The 20503-nt window shown below is 38.8% G+C and overlaps 1 protein-coding gene across 3 annotated transcripts in view; it reads right to left on the bottom strand.

The window, feature by feature from the left end:
* The window catches only part of ACVR1C (activin A receptor, type IC), a 113391-nt gene extending 95367 nt beyond the window's left edge, over positions 1 to 18024 (bottom strand). For all 3 annotated transcript variants that reach the window (XM_011991828.1, XM_011991845.1, XM_011991852.1), the window contains exon 1: positions 17712 to 18024. In XM_011991828.1, the coding sequence (XP_011847218.1) occupies positions 17712 to 17784 (73 nt within the window). In that variant the 5' untranslated portion in view covers positions 17785 to 18024. The remainder of the gene's footprint in view (positions 1 to 17711) is intronic.
* Positions 18025 to 20503: the final 2479 nt, after the last annotated feature.

The raw sequence follows: 20503 nt of genomic DNA, 5'->3' as shown, positions 1-20503 counted from the left end.
CTGCAAGCTCCGCCTCCCGGGTTCACGCCATTCTCCTGCCTCAGCCTCCCCAGTAGCTGGGACTACAGGCGCCTGCCGCCTCGCCCGGCTAATTTTTTGCATTTTTAGTAGAGACGGGGTTTCACCGTGTTAGCCAGGATGGTCTCGATCTCCTCAACAATTTGATTTCTTTATCTGGGATCTGTAGAATTCCTTTTAGATTGGGATATATTGCTAGATAATTATTATGTTCCCTCGAAGGCGTCATATGTCCTTGCTTTTTAATGTTTCTTGTGTTCTTACATTGATATCTGCACATCTGATTTACCAGTTACTTCTTCCAATTTTTCAAATTTCCTTTTGTAGGAGAGGACTTTTTCCTAAAGATGTATCTATGGCATTGGTTGGGTAGGGCCCTTCCTCTTTCATTTTGGGTGCATGCAGTAGTGTAGTCTCTGTATGACTTTTTTGTGGTAAATAGCATCAGTGGTATCTATGATTTCCTCAGTGAGTTACAGTATGGTTATGAATGGAGGCTGTGGTGAAGTTGTGCTGATGACAGGAATTCCAGGTGGGCCAGTCTTTAGGCACGAGTGGTGGCAGCAGTGGGCTGAGCATGCCTGTTGTTAGACTCCAGGGTGGCATATGTTGACTGTGATGTTAGTGGGTCCAGATGGGTCCATTCCTGGGCCTCCGGTAGCTGCTTGGGATGCTAGCAGGTGGGTGGGTGGGTTCTTGGGCCCCTGGGCAATAGGCTTGTTGTGGGCAATGGCAATAGCAGTTGTGGGACAACTTTCTGGATCCTGAGCAGTGTGTGCTGGTGTTGGCAGTATCTGTGATGGGCTGGGTAGGCCAGTCCCCAGGCTCCTAGGTGGCATGTGTGGGTGTATTTTGTCAGGGGTGTTGACAGCAAGCTGGGTGGGCCAGCTCTTCAACTTCCTGAGGGAAGTGTACACATGCCAGAGGTGGTGAAATGGGCAGGGTGATCCCCAGGTTCTCAGGCAGAATGCTTGGGCTCTGTGGATGCAGTGCCAGGGTGGACAGGTCTGACCTTGGTCCCCTGGTGATATGCAGGGCATGGGCTGTAGTAGACAAGGTGAGGTAATCTGTGGTGAAGGGTGTGGAGAACACGACTCCAGGACTCATTCTAGAGCACAGCATTCACGCTATTGGGATACATGGAGCTGCTTTTAGCAGTCCCCTGTGGTTAGCTCTCGGGGTCTGAGAAGTGCATACTTTGTCTCTGGCAATAGCAGTGGCCAGAGAAATGTGTGAGGAGCCTGTATTCAGGCCACACACTAGATTGCAGAGGCTGTGCTCCTGGTGTGGGCAGAGTTGGTGACCACAATCCCAAACACGGAGCTCTTAGGTTCTAGGTAGCACTTACTTCAGCTCCTGGCTGCAGGAGTGACTGCAATGTTTTGGGGGTTAGTGGGAGGGATCCTGCCCTCCTTGCATGGGTCCCAAAACAGAGGCTACATTGAGAGTGGGGGCTCAGTCACCACTCACAGCCCCAGATAGGCAGCTCCAGACAGGCAGCCCACTCCAGCCTCTGGCAGCACAAGGGCAGCTGTGGTGCAGTGGTATGAGTGAGGGACAGGATCCCACTTTTCTATGTGCTAGCCTGAGCACAAGGGCTACACTGCCAGCGGGAACAGGGTTGCTACTCCCAGTCCATCAGCGCTCAGGCTCACCCACCTCAGGTCCCGGTGGCAGCAACTGCTGCAGAAGTGTGTGGAGTTGGAACGGGTCCCACTCTCTGATTGCAAGCCCAACAACAGAGTCCATGCCACTGCTGGGGACAGGGTTACTTCTCACTGCCCCAGACAGGGAACTTTCAGGCTCTGGAAAGTATACACTCCGGTTTCCTTTGTCCCAGGAGCCACCTCCTTGGTGTGCTGCACAGTTCCTTCCCCAGAGAGTAGTACTCCATGTGGACTAGAGTACTAAGGACCACACAACACCTTTGGGTCCAGCCAGCACTGTGCCACTGTAGCCCTCTAGCTAGACACTGGGGAATGTCAGTGGAGGCTTCCAGAATGTAGAACTATAGGGCCTATGGTTACCAGGGCAGGATGAATCCAACTGACAGCAGAACTCTCACAATTATGCTGTTTTGCAGCTGCTTAGGTCTCAGGGAGGTGTGTGACCCAGTACAAGTTCCCTGTCTAGTGTAATGTCCCTGCAGAGTCTCTAGATCATTGTCCATGTTAGTCTAAGGGTTCATACAGGTAGAGGAGCTCTCCCATGGCAACAGTCTAGTGGGAATGTGGACTGCTAAGGGTCTCTCACTTACCCATTCCCTGCAATAGGAAGCCCCTCTGGGCTCCCAGTCAATCTCAGCCACTGGCTGCTCACTTCCTTTTTCTTCCTTGTCTCGGTCGTTTCCTGACTTTTCTGTTGATCTCCAGTGATCTCTCCTAGATGTTCTATTCAAGATGTGATTATCTCTTTGCAATTTTGGTTCTTCTTTCTGGGGAGGGTGAGTGTCTAATGTCCCTAGTCAGCCATCTTAACACCTCTATACTTTAAATAATCTCTAGATTACTTGTAATACCTAATGCTACATAAATAGTTTTAATACTGTATTGGGTTTTTACTTGCATTATTTTTATTGCTGTATTGTTAATTTTTGTTGGTTTTTTCCCCAAATATTTTCAATCTGCAGTTGACTGAATCTGCAGATGTGAAACCCACAGATATGGAGGGCCAACTGTATAGGATTTCATTCATTTAGGTTTACTTTAAATTATTTCAACTGTGTTTTATAGTTGAGTGTTGTCATCTTGTTTTAAATGCATCTGCTGATATTGTCATATGGTTTTTCTTTAGTCTGCTGAAATGGTAAATGGAAATATCAGATTTTTGAATACTGAACTAGCCTTGCATTCCTAGGACAAACTCCACAAGAAAATAATATATTATCCTGTTGTTATATTTTTGTTCAATTTGATAACATTTTGTTGAGGATTTTTGCATCTCTATGAGAGATACTGGTCTGTAGTTTTCTTTCATTGTGATGTCTTTACCTAGTTTAGCTTTCAGTGTATACTGGTTCCATAAAATGAACTGAAAGATGTTCCCTCCACTTGTACATTCTGGAAGTTTATGTAGAATAGACATTATTTCTTCCTAAAAATTTTGATATAATTCACCAGTGAAGTCATGTGAGATTAGAGACTTTTTTGTTGGAAGTTTTCAAGCTTTGCTGCATAATGAACATCTTTAATCTCTTTAGGACTATTCAGGTTATCTATTATTTCTTGATTAGTCTTTGGAAGTTTATATCTTTCAAGGAATTTGCTCATTTTACCTAAATATTTTAATTGTGAATAAAATGCAATATTCTTTTATTTTTAGTTTTATGTCTGTAGGGTGGAGAGCAATGTCCTTCTTTCATTTATAACATCAGTAATTTGTGTATTCCCTCTATTTTCTTTGTAAATCTAGCTAAGGTGAACCACTTTGACCTATCAGTATTTAGAAGTTTGTTGCTTAATAAGTTCCTGTTGTTGATTTCTAGTTTGTTTCCATTATATTCAGAGAACATATTCTGCATACTTTAATTTTTTAAAAATTTATTAGGTTTGTTCTATGCCCCCACAATATGGTCTATCTTGGCTAATATTCTACATGCACTTTAAAATATGTGTATTCTGCTGTTAGTTGGAATGTTACATAAATGTCAATTAGATCAAGTTAGTTAAAATTATTTTTTAGATTTTGTATATCCTTACTAAAGTTTGATTTACTTATTCTATCAGATATGAGAGAAGAGTTTGAAGACTCAAAATATAATTAAAGATGTGTCTATTTCCCTTTCAGTTCTATCTGTTGTTGTTTCATGCATTTTGAAACTCTTTGGCTAGAAGCATACACAACATTATGATATCTTGTCAGTGAAGTGATATCTCTATCACTATGGAATATCCCTGGCAGCATCTTATCTTTTGATGTCTATTTTGTTTGTTATTAATATAGCCACCCCAGCTTTCTTATAATTAGTGTTTGTATAATTTTTTCCATAGTTTTACTTTCAATCTATTTGTCTCTTTATATTTAAAGTGCATTTCATATATTAAAGTGGATTTCTTATGATAGCATATAGATCTTGCTTTTTTACCCAGTCTGACAATCTCAGTCTTCTCATCAATATACTTAAACCATTTACATTTAATGCAACTATTGGTATAACTGAATTGAAATCTACCATATTGTTCATTGTTTTCTCTTCATTGTTTTTGATCCCTTGGATATTTTATCTTCATGCTTTTGGATTAATTGAATGTTTTTATTCCATTTTATTTACATTATTAGCTTATTATTTTTACCATTTTAAAGATATTTTTGAGAGATGTCCTTGCAGCTGGGCACAGTGGTTCATACCTATAATACTTTAGGAGGCGAAGGCAGGAGGATCACTTGAGGCCAGGAGTTTAAGACCAGCCTGAGCACTGTAGTGACACCCTATCTCTACAAGTAACAATCACACGAAAAAAAATACACAAAAAAGTAACCAGGCGAGGTGCATGCTTCTGAGTTTCTGTGGGTTTTGTCTGTTTGTTTTGAGACAGGATTTCACTTTGTCAGCCAGGTTGGAGTGCAGTGACATGATCATAGCTCACTGCAGCCTTGACCTCCAGAGCTTAAGCAATCCCTCCCACCTCAGCCTCCCCAGTATCTGGGACTACAGGTGTCTACAATCATACGTGGCTAATGTTTTTCATTTTTTGTAAAGACAGGTCTTGCTATGTTGCCTAGGTTGGTCTGAAACTCCTAGGCACAAGTAATCCTTCCACCTTGGTCTCCTAAAGTGCTGGGATTACATAAGTTCTTATTTATTGGAAAATGTATATTTCTCTTTCAGTAAAAAAAAAAAAAAAAAAAACCTTCATGTAGTATGGAATATTGGGTTGGCAATTTTTTACTCACTGCATTTAAAGTTGTCACTTTATTGCATTATGGCTGTTTTCTTGTAAAAATACTAAAAATTTAAAAAATAAAATCACTTCATTGGTTTGTGTTTTGCAGTTTCTGCTAAGAAGTCTGCTGCAATTCTTAACTTTGTTCCTCTTTATGTAAGAGGTATTTTTTAATGCAAGCTGCCTTCAAGATTTTCTATTCATCTTTGAATGTCATCAGTTAGAATGTGATGGATGTTGTCTATTGATGTAAGGTTTGGAAGTAGAGCAATTTGTCTGGATTGGGCTCTCCAAGCTTCTGTGCTTGGTGGTTTGATGTCTTTCATTATATCTGGAAATTATTAACCAACATCTCTTCAACTATTTCTTTTGTCCCATTCTCCGTTTTTTTCCTTCTAGCATTCCATTTACACATATGTTAATATATTACTTGATATTACCCTATACCTCTTGGATGCTCTATTGAGTCTTTTTGCTCCTCCTTCTTTATTACCTTTGGACACTTCCCTCTTTAGTGTAATGGCTTTAAACAAGTATAAGTACACTATTATAAGGTAATTTCTAGTGATCCATTTTCAAATTTATGATTCTTTCTTTGGCTGTCTCAGGTCAATTGATGAGCACACCAAAGGCATTCTTCATTTGTTTTTCATATTTAGCCTCTCCTTTTGACATTTTCTTACACTCTCTACCCTTCTAATGAAATGCTACATCTGTTCAGGCAAATTTTCCACCTTTTCCACTACAGCTTTTAATCATAGTTATTTTAAATTTCTTGCCTAATAGTTCTAAAATCTGCATCATATCTAAATCAGGTTCTATTGAGTGCTCTGTCACTTGTGAGTAGGGTTTTTTCTTAAGTATCTCCTCATTATTATTGGTTGATATAAATATAATTATACTATTGGTAAATTTAATCATACTATCATAAGGTCTTTACACTAAACCTGGAGGTGTCAGGGTAAAGAGAGAAGCATGAAGTAAGAAGATTGAAGTGTCAGATATGAAGAGTAATGAATGAAATGACACAGTATTGATTCAAAAGGAACATTAAGAAAGAATACAGTTAAACATAGAGCAACCACTTATAAATAATAATTAGAAGAGAGAGTTAAGAAAGTCAAAGTAAAATGAAATACTCAAAAAATTACTAGTCAAACAGAGAGCAAAAAAAGAGGAACCGCAGAATGATAAAAAGAAAAATAAACAGGCTACAAATTACTATACTAATTGTTAATGAACTAAACACCTTAATTACTGTCCAAGTGTTAAAAGGTAAAAGTTAAGAACTAACTATATGCTGTGTACAAAGGCTGCACTTTTGTTATAAAGAAGCTGATAGAAAGTAAAGGAAAGGGAAAAAATACACGCAAATACTAAACATAAGAAAACTGGCATGGTTATATTACTATTAGAGAAGATTTCAAGACAAACAGTATTACTGAGATAAAGAGGGACATCTTTTATTAATGAAATAGTCATTGCATCAGGAAGGCATGGAAATTGTAAATGTGTACATGCCTAAGTGTTTCAAAATATATAAAATAGAAACTAATGAAACTAAAGGGAGAAACAAATACATGAGTATAGCTGCACACTTATCTCAGTAAGAAATACAGATGATGAGAACAACACTATCAATAAACCTCATCTAACTGGCATCTACAAAACAATACACCCAAGAGCCAAAACTAATCTATGGTGGAATAAAGAACAGCAGATGCCTTTGGGTGTACCGCATTGAGATACGACTAGGTAGACATGAGGGAGCTCACTGTGATGATGCTTATCTTTAATATCTTGAAAAAGATTAGGTGAATGTATTTCTCAAAATTTCATGAGTACACACAAAAGACTTGTGAATGTCATTATATATAAATATTTTATCCAAAGAGAAAAGTGTTGAACTCTGTGTAATAATAGGCATGCTGAAGTATTTCAAATGAAGTATACTGCTATCTGTAATTTACTTGGAGTTGCAACAGAAAATAACATATATTAATGGACAGAAGGATAGATAAATGGATACATATGTGATAAGGCAAATATGATAAAATAATGATGGTATAATACAATTGGTCAGTATATGGGTGATAACTAAAATTCTTTTAATTCTGGTGTATAATTGAAGTTTAAAAATAAAACTTGGGAGGAAAAGTAAAGCAAAATCAAACTTTCCCCAAACAAAAATGAATTAGAATGTGTTGCTGTCAGAACTGAACTACAAAAATTGAAGGAAGATCTTCAGGCTGAAAGAAAATGACAACAGATATAAACTTGGATTTATACCAAGTAATGAAGAGTACTAAAAGTGATAAATAGGTGGGTAAATGTAAAATAATACATTCATTTTTAAAACTTCTTTAAAGGTAACTAAATACTTAAAGCCAAAATAATAACTCTAAGTTTCAAGGTTTATAAAATATTTAGAAGTAAAACATATGAGATTAATAGCACAAAAGACAAAGAGAGGGAAATGGAGGCATATGATGGTAAGGTTCTTAAATAAACTATGGTAATCAAAGGTATTATAAATTTTGGAACAATCACCAAAAATAAAGAGGCATAGCTTAGAAACTAATAGTGAAAATAATATATAAAGCTAATATTTAGTCAATTTAACCAAATGAAGGCAAAAGGAGGAAATGAAAGAGGATATATAAAAATAAGATGACAGATTTATTACATACAGCCATATTGGTAAATACATTAAGTGTATATGTTGTAAATGCTCCAGTTAAAAGACAAGTATGCAAGACAGGATTAAAAAAAGCAGGACCCAAACATATGCTCTCTATATAAGAAACACAATTTAAATATAAAGATATATATGAGTTAAGCATAAGAAAATGGAAAATTTATAACGTAGACATTCAGCACAAGAAAACTGGAATAACAGAGTAACTATATCAATAGTTTAAAAAAGTAGATATATAAATATTAACCATAAGAAAGGTGGGATAGTTATATTAATATCAACAGAGTGGACCTCAAGGCAAAGCATATTGCCAGTAATAAAGATAAGCATATCATAAAAACAAATATTACCAAGGATAAAGTAGGAGTTTTCCCAATCATAAGTATGAATCAAGAGGACATAATAATTCTAATTGTGTATGTACCTAAAAACAAAATTTTCAAATATAGGAAGCAACAATTAGAAAAAAACAAAAAAAAAGGAAATACATAAATCCACAAGTAAATTAGAGATGTCAACAATCCTTTCTCAATAGCTGGTGAAACAAGAAGACAGAGAATTAGTAAAGATAGAAAAGACTTCAATAACACTGTCTAGCAACTTGACCTAAATGACACTTACAGAACACTCCACTCATCCAAAGGGAATACATAGTATTTTCAAGTACATATGGAGTATTCACAAGGTCAGACATATGCCAGGCTATAAAACAAACACAAATGAATTCAAAATAAATGAAATCATACAGATTACGTTATTTCATCCCAAATGGATTTAAAGTAGAATTCTATACGAAAAAAAACTCTGAAAAGTACTAAAATATTTGGCAGTTAAATAACAGACATCCAAATAACACACAGGCGGCTCCAAAAAATTACAAAGGAAACTAGGAAGTATTTTTAATTCAGTATGAATAAAAACACAATATCACAATTTCTGGATGAGCTGAAGCAGTTGCTGAGAAGGAAACTTAGAAGTTAAATACTTATATTAGAAAAGAAGTGCGGTCTTAAATTAATAATTTAATATGGGTCAGCAAACTGTGGCCCACTGACTATAAATAAGGTTTTATTGAAATGCAGCAACACCTATCTGTTTATGTATTGTCCATGGCTGCTTTCATACTACAAAGGCAGGGTTAAGTGGATGCAACAGTGACTATTCGTTTCACAAGCCTAAAATAGGATAAACTTTGACCCTTTGAGAAAATGTTGCCAACACTTGGTATAATGTACCCGCTAAAGAACTTGGAATAAAAAGCAATAAATTAAACCTAAAGAAAGTAGATGAAGAAAATAATAAAGAGAAGAAAATAACTGAAAACAAATAGAGAAAATAAATAAAACCAAAAGCTATTTATTTGCAAGAAATCAATAAAATTGATAAACCTCCAGCTAGACTCATCACGGTAAAAGGAGAGAAAATTCAAATTCCCTATGTCAGAAATATTAAAGGGGCCATCACTACAAATCTTATAAATATTAAAAGGATAATAAGGAAATATGGCAAAAAAAAAAAACCTTCATGGTAATGGCAATATCCAAAACATAGTTGAGTAAAAGCCATTCTGGGGAACATCATCTTGATTTGGCACAATAACTCTCTATACTTCTAAAGGAGTCCAGTTGTTTTAATGAAGTCAACTTTCTTCTCTCCACAAAAGGGAATGCCTTTTAATATAACATAGCTAAAGAGTAGCTGCAGGAAATAAATATTTTCAAAAAGAGTTTCATTCAGTTACACATTTATTATTCTATAAGGAATCTTCTGCTAATTATATAATTATTCTGTATTCAACCTGTCAAGTTTTGTGTAATGTCTATTTTCTGGAAATACAAATGACAGATTGCAAGTAGAATTTAAGTGAGAATGCAATCTCACCATGACTATCAGAGCAGGCAAATGTCCACAGAGTAGAATTTTTACTCTTGGAGACTGAAAATGGGGATGATAGAGAAAAAAAATACACTTCCAGGGGAGTAGGCCAGGAAAATGTCATCAGATAAAGTTGTGAGACGTGATTAGTTAATACTGTTAAATATATTTTGGCTGTGTTGTAAAACAATCTTGTTTTTTTAAAGCTGAATTAATCTGGATTACCAGTTTCTGAATTAACATCGCTTGGATACGTATGCATTTAAAAAAACTAAATATTTGTTGTTTTTAAATATTATTTTTAATTGACACATAATTGTATATATTTATGGGATACAATGTGATGTTTTGATACATGTATACAATGTCCAATGATCATATCAGGAGAATTAGCATATCCACCACCTCAAACATTTATCATTTCTTTATGTTGAGAACATTCAAAATCTGGTCTTCTAGCTATTTGAACACATCCACATCCTGAAGAATTAGATTTTTTTCTAGTCCTGTTTTTGATCATAGAGTCTTTATTTCAGTCAATTATGGAGTTGCACCAAAAAAAGGTATAAGGTGCTTAATCAACATGCAGAGATGTAGCATCCATCCCTGTCTTTTTACTAACCATGAGATAAGAAAGACAAAATAGATTGGGAGAAAATGTGTGTTTCACTTTCAAAATGGGAGCATCCTAATGATTTTCTTGAAGTGAAAAGTTTAATGAAAAAGTGGATTGATCTAATTTGGGATGTTTAAGTCATTGGCAAATTTAAATTGTTTTAAAAAAATAATAATAAGCCAAGCTCTTGAGTCATACTGAGTGATTCACCCATGAATTCTTGAGATTAATTTAAAACAGCTCCAAAGAAACAGTATCTTTGCATGCCTACTCTCTAAAAGACAGAAGAGAACAACAGAAAGGAGAAGTTATTCCAAAGGGAAAAAAGTGAAGAATCAGGACAGAGCAGGGCCGTGTTAGCCTGGCTGGCCAATCAGAGTAGTGAATTCAAGGGGCACAGGATGAGGCAACGGTAGGCCCTGAGAAGTAGCCAAGTGCTGGCTTCTATGGAAATAAGGTCTTCCTTGTCTGTTTCATACTCCCACTCACCTCCTCCATCCTTTTACTTTCTACTGGATCCCTAAGTAGGAGGAGTAGTGATTTGTATTGTTCGGGTTTCAGGGAACCAAGTGGCCCACATGCTTTAGGGATCCAACTTTCAAATAACAAGAAAAACACAGGGCTCATGGTCATGGCCATGTCTCCCATCTTTTCCACGGCAAGTGTGGGAAAGGTACAACCTGCTTCCTTGGTAGAAGAGATCCCGCCACCTCTTTCTAGACTTTCTACTTTTTCCCTCACTTAACAGTTGCCCCTGAAATTATTGCCTGGAACTCCTGCTCGAGTTTCCATGAGAGCTGAACTAATGTGAAGTATTGTAAATAGAGGTCCCTTTCTCCACAACCTCTATGGTTTCATTTTGCCAGGATTGAATAGCCTTTCAGTGGTTTCCTGGAGTTAGGATCCAGGGTTCGGGTTTATCCAGCTCCCCTGCCTTTATGCTTGGGCTCTTTAGTTGTTGAAAAGAAGAGTGTATTCAAGTTTGCCATGCTACTGGGTGCAAAAGCTCCAGGTAATAAGAAAAAGTTACTTTGCCTTGTTTCACCTCCTTTTTCTAGATGTCACCTCTTAAATGAACATGAGACTCAGAAGATAGTGTTTGGGTATTCCTAGGTCCCATTAGCAAAAGAGTCATTTCTGTATCATTTATGAACATACCGCAATTTCTTAAACATACTACCCCAATTTCTTAAACAATGTAAGGATAAATCTTGAGATTTTGACTATTGACTGTGAAAAATGTATGACCTAGGAAACCAAAGCAATGGAAAACCAAGAAGAAACCTCACAGATACAAATGATAAGGTGTAACTAATGACATTCTTCACAGAAATAGAAAAAAAAAATCCTAAAATATATATGCAACCACAAGAGGCCCAGCATAGCCAAAGCTATTCTAAGGAAAAAGGACAAAACTGGAAGAATCACATTATCTGACTTCAAATTATACTAGAGAGCTACAGTAACCAAAACAGCATGATACTGACATAAAAACAGACACATAGACCAATGGAACAGAATAGAGAACCCGGAAACAAATCCACCCACCTATAGTGAACTCATCTTTGACACAGGTGCCAAGAACATACACTGGGGAAAGGATAGTCTCTTCAATAAATGGTCCTGGGAAAACTGGATGTCCATATGCAGAAGAATGTAACTAGACCCCTATCTCTTACCAAAAAAATCAAATCAAAACGGATTAAAGACCTCAAACTATGAAACTACTACAAGAAAACATTGGGGAAAATCTCCAGGACATTGGTTTGTGCAAAAATTTCCTGAGTAATATCCCACAAGCACAGACACCCAAAGGAAACATGCACAAATGGGATCATATCAACTTAAAAAGTTTCTGCACAGTAAAGGATACAATCAACAAAGTGAAAAGACAATCCACAGAATGGGAGAAAATATTTGCAAACTACCTCCCTCATGAGGAATTAATATCCAGAATATATAAGGAGTTAAAACAACTCTGTAGGGAAAAAAATCTAATAATCCCATTTTAAAAAAGGGCAAAAGATTTCAGTAGCCATTTCTCAAAAGATGACATACAAATGGCAAACAGCACATGAAAAGGTGCTCAACATCACTGATCATCAAAGAAATGCAAATAAAAACTACAAAGATATCATCTTGCCCCAGTTAAAATGGCTTACATTCCAAAGACAGGCAATAATGAATGCTGGCAAGGATGTGGAGAAAAGGGAACACTTGTACACTGTTGGCAGGATTGTAAATTAGTACAACCACTAAGAAGAACCCTTTGGAGGTTCCTCAGAAAATTAAAACTTGAGCTACCATATGATCCAGCAATCCCACTGATGGATATAACCCAAAAGAAAGAAAATCAGTATATGGAAGAGATCTGCACTTCCATGTTTGTTGCAGCACTGTTTACAATAGCCAAGATTTGGAAGCAACCTGAGTGTCCATCAACAGATGAATGCATAATGAAAATGTGGTACATATACACAATGGAGAACTATTCAGCCATAAAAAGAATGAGATCCAGTCATTTGCAACAACATGGATGGAAGTGGAGATCATTATGTTAACTGAAATAAGCCAGGAACAGAACGATAAAGCATCACCTGTTCTCACTTATTTGTGGGATCTTAAAATCAAGAAAATTAGACTCATGGTCAGAGAGAGTAGAAGAACTGTTATCAGAGGCTGGGAAGGGTAGCAGGGGGTTGGCATGGAGGTGGGGACAGTTAATGGTACAAAAATAAAGAAAAAATCAATAGGACCTACTACTTGATAGCACAATAGGGTGGCTATAGTCAGTAATAACTTAATTGCATATTTTAAAATAAAGCATGTAATTGGATTGTTTGTAAGTCAAAGGATAAAATGTTTGAGGGGATGGATACCCTATTTTCCATGACGTGCTTACTTCACACTGCATGCCTGTATCAAAACAGGTCATGTACCCCATACATATATATATCTACGATGTACCCACAAAATGTTTTTAAATAATTTAAAATTGTTTAATGATAAGGTATAATACATAGTACGCTCCTTATGCTTAGAATTTTTCCTTTGTTTTGTTCTGTTTACGAATTATACTTGAAAATTCTCTTGTTCTATTATTTATTAAAATAAACTCTTCATATACACGTTGACATAATCTATTTGAGCTTTGTAATGATCCACGCCTGCAGTTGTCCATTTAGAGGACACTACAGATCTCAAATTGAAGATAACATTAATCATTTGGTAGCCACATTTACAGGTCAAGACTAAGCTAGAGCAGGAACTAAACAGCTTCAGGATGATATTTATGTATCCAAGCCCCTTCCCCAAAAAACATGTCATTGCTCTCTTAGGAACATGCTCTAAAACTTCAAACTACATTGGAGTAACAGGTCCCATAGGGCTCAGCAGCCTCCCTATTCCTGCCTCTATCCAATCTCCTCTCCTCTTAACCTTATTTATGGCAAGAGATGCAAGTACTGCCAAGAAAAGTACAACAAAGTGGGTCTTGGCCATTGCCTGAAAGCATTTCCCCTAAAAGAGAAACATGAAAGTTTATTCAAAAGGAAACTACTCCAAAACTGCATCTGAAAATAACCAGTTTCAAAATACAGCAAACTTGGGAAAAACCAACTGCTTTCATGCAACAATCAAGGGAATCAAGAGTTATTCTTGTTTTTTTCACCCATATTTTCATGTCTAGATACTCATGTAGGATTAGGAAAAGCTAGGCAGCCTTTCAGGTTCACACAGAAGAGAGATATCCTGTGCAAAGAGTTGGGAGTGACACATCCAGAGACGCATACGAAGACAGTAACAGAGCTAGAACAGGAGAGGTTTTTAGAGATGAGGGCTAGAAAATAGGTCTTCACTTCTATTTTTAATAAAAGAGCCAGAAATATATGCATCAGCAACAGTTTATCTCACAACAGGATTTCATTTATGTTGGTTTGCAAGATAAAAGTACAGAACACCCAGTTAAATTGGAATTAAACAGCAATTAATTTTTAATATATTTGTGTTCCATGTCATACTTGTGACACACTTACACTAAAGAGGTATTCATTGTTTATCTCAAATTCAATCTAACAAGGTATTCTCTGCCTTATTTGCTAAGTCTGTGGCTCTATTTAATGCGTCTTTGAAAAGTTATCGGTAAATGGCCTTGGCTCTCAATTTTTTATCATCAGTCCAGATTTATCCCCTGAACTTCAGACCCAGAAAACCAGCTGCTTACTTGACATCTCCATTTCAGCATCTTAGAGGTATTTTAAACTCAACATACCAAAACAGAGCTCCTGTATCTGTCACCACCAACCCTTCTCTCCCCACACCAGTTTTTCCTGCAGTCTGTCCCACCCCAATTAAGGGTCCATTCTTCCATTGCTTGGGTAAGTCATCCTTAGCTACTCACTTTCACAGCTCAAAGTCCTTTATTTTTTGTATGAGTTTACCAATTCAGAGGAAATCTCTAATCATAGCTTCTCCTGGGCCAGAGATGTCTTCCTTGGAACCAGGGAGCCTCTTGCCACACCTGTGTCAATCAACCAATAAATGACTATGCTTAAAGAAAGGCAAAGGTGGCAACATCTTTTGCATTTATAAACTCAGTCAGCCCTGAGCTTTCACTTTCACTTCCAGCAACACTGTGGAAAACTCTTAGTGGAAACTGCTAACTATTGTTTGCGGTGGTGGTGCAGGGGTGCAGGGGGATGGGGGGATGAATTTCATTACTTGAAACCTTCACTCTCACCCTGGTTATTAAGGAGAGACTTATTCCATTTTTAGAGTAACAACATACAGCTTTCTGGACTATAATGCTTTCTGGACCAGAGGACAAAGGAGTTTCAAGAAATTAGAAGAGAATGCACAATATGTAAATCCATGAAACATCTAAATCATAGCTTCAAAGTAGAGAACTCCAGGACATTTTCTGCCACTTCTCTTTTGGGTACACATGATGAATGTTGTGAAGCCAGGTCAGGTCTCTCTTATCAGACATCAAGGCATCCAGTACCTACATAATCAGAGCAACTCAGAGCAGCCTGATTTTTTCGTTTCTTTTGTTTTTAGAGATGGTGCCTCACTGTCACCCAGGCTGGAGTGTAGTGGTGCGATCATGGCTCACTGCAATCTTGAACTCCTCATCTCAAGCAATCCTCCTGTCTCAGCCTCCCAAGCAGCTAGGACCACAGGTGTGTGCCACCAGACCTGGCTAGTTGTTCTTAAATTTTTTGTAGAGACGGCGTCTCACTGTGTTGCCTAAGCTGGTCTTGAACTTGCTGGCCTCAAGCAATCCTCATGCCTTGGCCTCCCAAAGTACTGGGATTAGAGGCGTGAGCCACTGCACCTGGCTAGCCTGATTTTGTTTAATTCCAGTCCAGACCAATAAATAGTTTTTCTAAGTCTCCACCAGCTGTTATCTTCTGAGATTCTCAAAAAGGAGCAATGGACATCCCTAAGGTGACAACAATGTGGGGAATGAGCAACCAAAGTAAAAAAGGTTTCCTGGTTTATCATGTGTTCAGATATTTAAAGTTCTAGGCCTGCTCTGCAGAGTCAAATGAAAGGTGGTGCCTTCTGTCACACCGTTTCACTAACTATGTCATTACATCAAGAACAACTTCTCATGTAACATTCCAACAATGGCAAGTACATGTCATAAATGGCCAATATGATTAACAGTGTAATTTGTAAAAGTGATCAGGTAAAAATACAGTTGGCTAAGCATGTGATAAAACAAATTGAAAAAATGAAAAGCAAAACAGAACTACCTTGAATCTTTCTACCAATAGCCAGAGATTTTTATAAAGTTAAGAATAAATACTGTAAGTAGCAATATGCATTGTTAATGTGGGACACAGAGGGGAAAAAATTTCTTAAGAAGATTTGAAAATGATTGCACCTGACATAGAAAAGGTTTTTGTAAAAGTTCAACTTCAATAAATACGTCTCTACTATATTATTCCATATCATGCATTTTTCTTAGACTTCAAATTTTAAGTGAGCGACTTTGAATGGATTATCTTTTTTTATTTTTTGCATATTTCAATGTCAAAAGTTTCCACGCCTTTTCAAGAACATGAGGCATGTTGCTATGCTCAAGGTCTCTGAAATTTTCTAAAGATTCTGGATATACAACAAAATATACCCTTGAAGCTACATTAAAAAAAATTGAATCTGTTTTTAAAATGTGTGCAGCCAAGTTATCAGCTCCTCCAAATAAAAAGAGTTGTACAGACAGCTTGCAGAGGCAGTTTCACCCCATCAAAACTGTGATATCTTAAAGACTTTTCTATGTAAATTCTATTAAATTGTCAAGAGCACTTTCAGTATCCCAAGTTAGCAGAGTTTTCACCCATTTTTTAAAGACTTTCCCATAGTTGGTTTTCTCCCACTTATAAATTAACTCTAAACGCAAATATTTCACTTTATCCCATTATCTTTCTGACACTCTTGGGCTGTTTTCCTAAAAGATAACTGAAATGCTTTAATCCTCAGATTTTGTCAATAATCAAATTTGTATTTGAATATTGTATTTAGTGATTCTCTCAGGCCATCTGAAACACTGAAATCTGTACATGACAGCAATCACATCATTCAAATCATTCTGTTGCACATGTCACTAAGAGGAAAACGACCCACCATGAATATAGCTATTAATGTCAAACAGATTGTCATTTGGGAAAACAAAATGCATCAAAATCAGCTTCGGACAAAACACAGCTCTATGGGAAAACACCATATTTTTATGTGCAAATGACTTCAATGTCTGATAGAAATTTTAAAAGAATGAGTTAGCAAAGAATCTGTTCCTCCTCTGCATAATCCAGGACAATGTAATGAAAACAGTTTTCTAGGTAAAGGGCTTTTAGTCACAGCATATTATGATTTTATCAAAGATGCATTTGCCCCACTTTCTAGTAAACATTATAAAGAAACGTCTGGCTTCTAGATTGGGTAGAGGGCTCTATTTAGCCTATCAAGGCACAGACCTGTTATAAACTCTGGGGCGCTTGCCAGAATTTTTTTCCCCAGGAACTCTGAGTAAAGATCGTACCTCGAAAGCAATGTGCGTTGCAAACCACACAGATTCAAGCTCCCACTCTCGCCTCCATAGCTTGGCATCTGCGGCTTTTGGGGTATTCCCCGCCTCCTAAAACTCAGACTAAATCACCACCTCCCACCACCACCATGCCACCATCCTTCAGCAGCTCTCAGGGGCTTAGCACAGAGCGCGTCCGACGCACACCTGCAGCCCTCCCGGTCCCTGCAGGGTGAACTCAGCTCCCAACCATGCGCGCACCCACGAACGCTCTCCTATTTTCTCCGCTGCAAACTGCCCACAAATTAGTCACCCACCTCACCCCTACTACTTATTCCCCCACGTCCCTGCCGCCTTTTCCCTCTTCCGGTGGCTTCGTCCCCAACACACCTGTCTACCCCTACGGCTGCCAGACGTCAGGTGCCCACGCTGCACCCTATCCCGCGCCCCCTCAATTCGACTGGCTCTTCCCGGTCCGCCCCGAAGGTCAGTTTGCTCGGAGTACCCGCTGTCCCCCACCCCCGTGCCCACTCGCAGACCTCCCCCCAGCTCCCACCGTCGCGGACGCCGGGAGAGAAACCAGCAACGTACCTGCCGAGAGCTCGGCGGCCGCGGCGAGCAGCAGGAGAGCCTGGCGGAGCGCTGAGCGGAGCGCCCGGGTCATCGCCACCAGGCGGCCGCGCCGGGGCTGCGAGGCCCCAGAGCAGAGCGAGGCAGCCGGGGCAGCACGGCCCGCTTTGAAGTTCCCGGGCCGCGGGAGGGGAGCGCGGCACCGACACCCTTTTGAAGTGCGCGGTTGGCTCTAGTCAGTGTGGGCGCCCCCCTCCCCGGCCGCCCCCATCCCACGCCCCCCGCGGCTGGCGGTGCGCGGCGCTCCTGCCACTGGCCCCGCAGCCGGGCGGGGGGGGGGTGGGGGGGGGGGCGGCAGAGCCCGCCCCTGCCGCGCCTCCGCCCCCTGCGCCCTCTCGCAGCCGCCCGGGCCTGCTGCTGCAGGGCAGGCGGGCAAAGGCGGCCCTGTACCCAGCGGTGAGAGCCCAGAGCTGGGGCGAAGAAAGAGGGGAGGTGGGGAAGCGTTGCGGAACCTCCGGGACTAGATACTCCGGAAGGGGGCTCCGCACGAGAGGGAAAGCCCCACTGAGACTTTAGGGAAACTTCAACTACGCGGCGATTGCACCCTGGTGATCCGCTCTATAGCCTCCCGCAGAAGAGCCAGCCCCCTAGCTCTCCTGACGTTTATTGTCCAGGGTCCTTAAGTCCAACCAGGCTGCGCTGTGAGAGCCCCGCGGGCTTTCTACTCGCTTGTCCCACCACGACGTCCTAGCCGTTTGCGCCTCTGGGGAAGGGCGCCCTCTCTGTTCATCCCTGGAAATGACCAGTTGTCCGACTGCCTTCTGGACCTATAAGCTTTGGTTTAACAAACTTCATCTCTTCTCGGGGGCCTTTTGGGAACTCTCCCCTCTATGAATGGCGACCAAAGTTGGACCATCTGCGCCAGGTGATGTGGCCATCTACAATGTGTGACCCAGGTCTGGTAGTAAAAGACCTCACTTATGGAAGATATTTCGGCAGCTACAATTTCAGCAATTGAAGAACTAGGGGAACATACATACACACACACACACACGGATTAAGGGAAAGGGAAGAATTGTTTAAAGCAATATATGAGAAATTTGTTTGAGTATTGTTTAATCCCCAGAGGCTGTCAAATAGGTATGTTTCCCATGTGGATTGTGCCTAAGGACAACGGCAACATTACCAATTAACAGAAATTAACCTAAATTCAATTCACCTATGGAGTCAGAACATTAGAGTGAACGGGATTATTTCAACCTGAACAACGCGAAAAAGCAAGAATACAGTATTGGTATTATTACTACTGTTGGGGGTTCCTTGAGAAGTGATAGCATCATAAAAATTGCTTTAGAGTAAAACATTGCTTGCTTCTTCATCTAGCTCAGCACTAAATTATATGCTAGGTGTTCTTTCTAAGTTCTATGAAAGACTTATGGTGAAATGTTGTATATAATTGACTTTATTATCAAAGGATCACAATATTGGAGGTGAGATGGTCATTGGACTTTGAGATGTGGGTGGCATCCTGAGGATCCCTTCTGCCACCACCTTGGATAAGTCAAAATATTCCTAAGCACAAAAAAACTTTGTTCTCATTTTATCCTGGATCCAAACAAACAAAAAACTGGAGATGTGGGACAAATCTGAGCCCTTTCAGACACCCACAAAACAGATGCTTTTTTAAAAAGGCAAGAAAATGCTAGGACACATTATATTTTGTCTGGTTTGGCTTGCTCATTATTTGATAACTGCACCTTAAATTGTGATCTGCCAATAGATCAGGATACCAGGAGCCTAAGAGCATAATGTAGTGAACTTTCTGGGTCTGCTTCCTCAAAAGTAAATGGAACTTAATTCCTCCCTATTTCCCAGAATTTTGACCAGGATCAAAAAGGGAAGTGTATGAGAGAGCATTGTTAAACCATACACATTACAACAATGGCAGGGATTTACTCCCCACATACTTATTTTGCCTCAAATTTAGTAAGCAACATCCTCTGCAAGTTGTAAAGCTCTCATTTGCAAAAAAAAATAAAAAATAAAAATAAAAAAGCTTCTTATTCCAAGAAGTCGAATTTTGAATAATTTCAATATTCTACACAAACTCAATGCTTAGTCTAATGGTGCATTATCAGCACGGTAGCCACTAGCCACATGTGGGTGGATATTGAGCCCTTGAAATGTTGTCTAGACTGAATCGACATATGCTGTAAATAAAAAATACATGCTAGGTCCAAAGATTTAGTACAAAAATAAGAATGTATCAAATACATTACTAATAATTTTATGTTGCTTAAATGTTGTAATGATAGTATTTTGGACATATTGAGTTGAATAAAATATGTTATTAAATCAATATTACCTATTTCTTTTTACTTTTTAGTGTGACTACTAGAAAATTTTAAATTACACACGTGGCCCACATTACATCTCTACTGGACAGTACTGGTCTAAAGAATCCTCATCAGATGGCAAGGATCCTTACTTGTCTTAAGAACAGTGTGTGTGTGTGTGTGTGTGTGTGTGTGTGTGTATATATATATGTAGTTACGTATCTTGTCAGTCAGCATATGGTCAGTCAATAAAGGAATCAGGATCTTTTAAATTCTTGGTTGAAAGTTCTGTAAAACATCAAGAAAGGTTAGTACATCAAAAACCTAAGTACTTTATTTGTAGGAATATTTTAAACTAGGTCTTTAAATGCCATTTTCCCCATCCGCTTGTGCATGTTCCAATGTCAGTACTATGAAAGCTTTGCAGTAAGGTGTTAACTACTCTCAGTGTATTGAATCCTAATAGCTAGCAAACTA

This window comes from Mandrillus leucophaeus, unplaced genomic scaffold, assembly GCF_000951045.1.
Source record: "Mandrillus leucophaeus isolate KB7577 unplaced genomic scaffold, Mleu.le_1.0 Scaffold110, whole genome shotgun sequence".
Classification (NCBI taxonomy): Eukaryota; Metazoa; Chordata; class Mammalia; order Primates; family Cercopithecidae; genus Mandrillus; species Mandrillus leucophaeus.
This window is presented reverse-complemented; position numbering and strand designations above follow the sequence as displayed.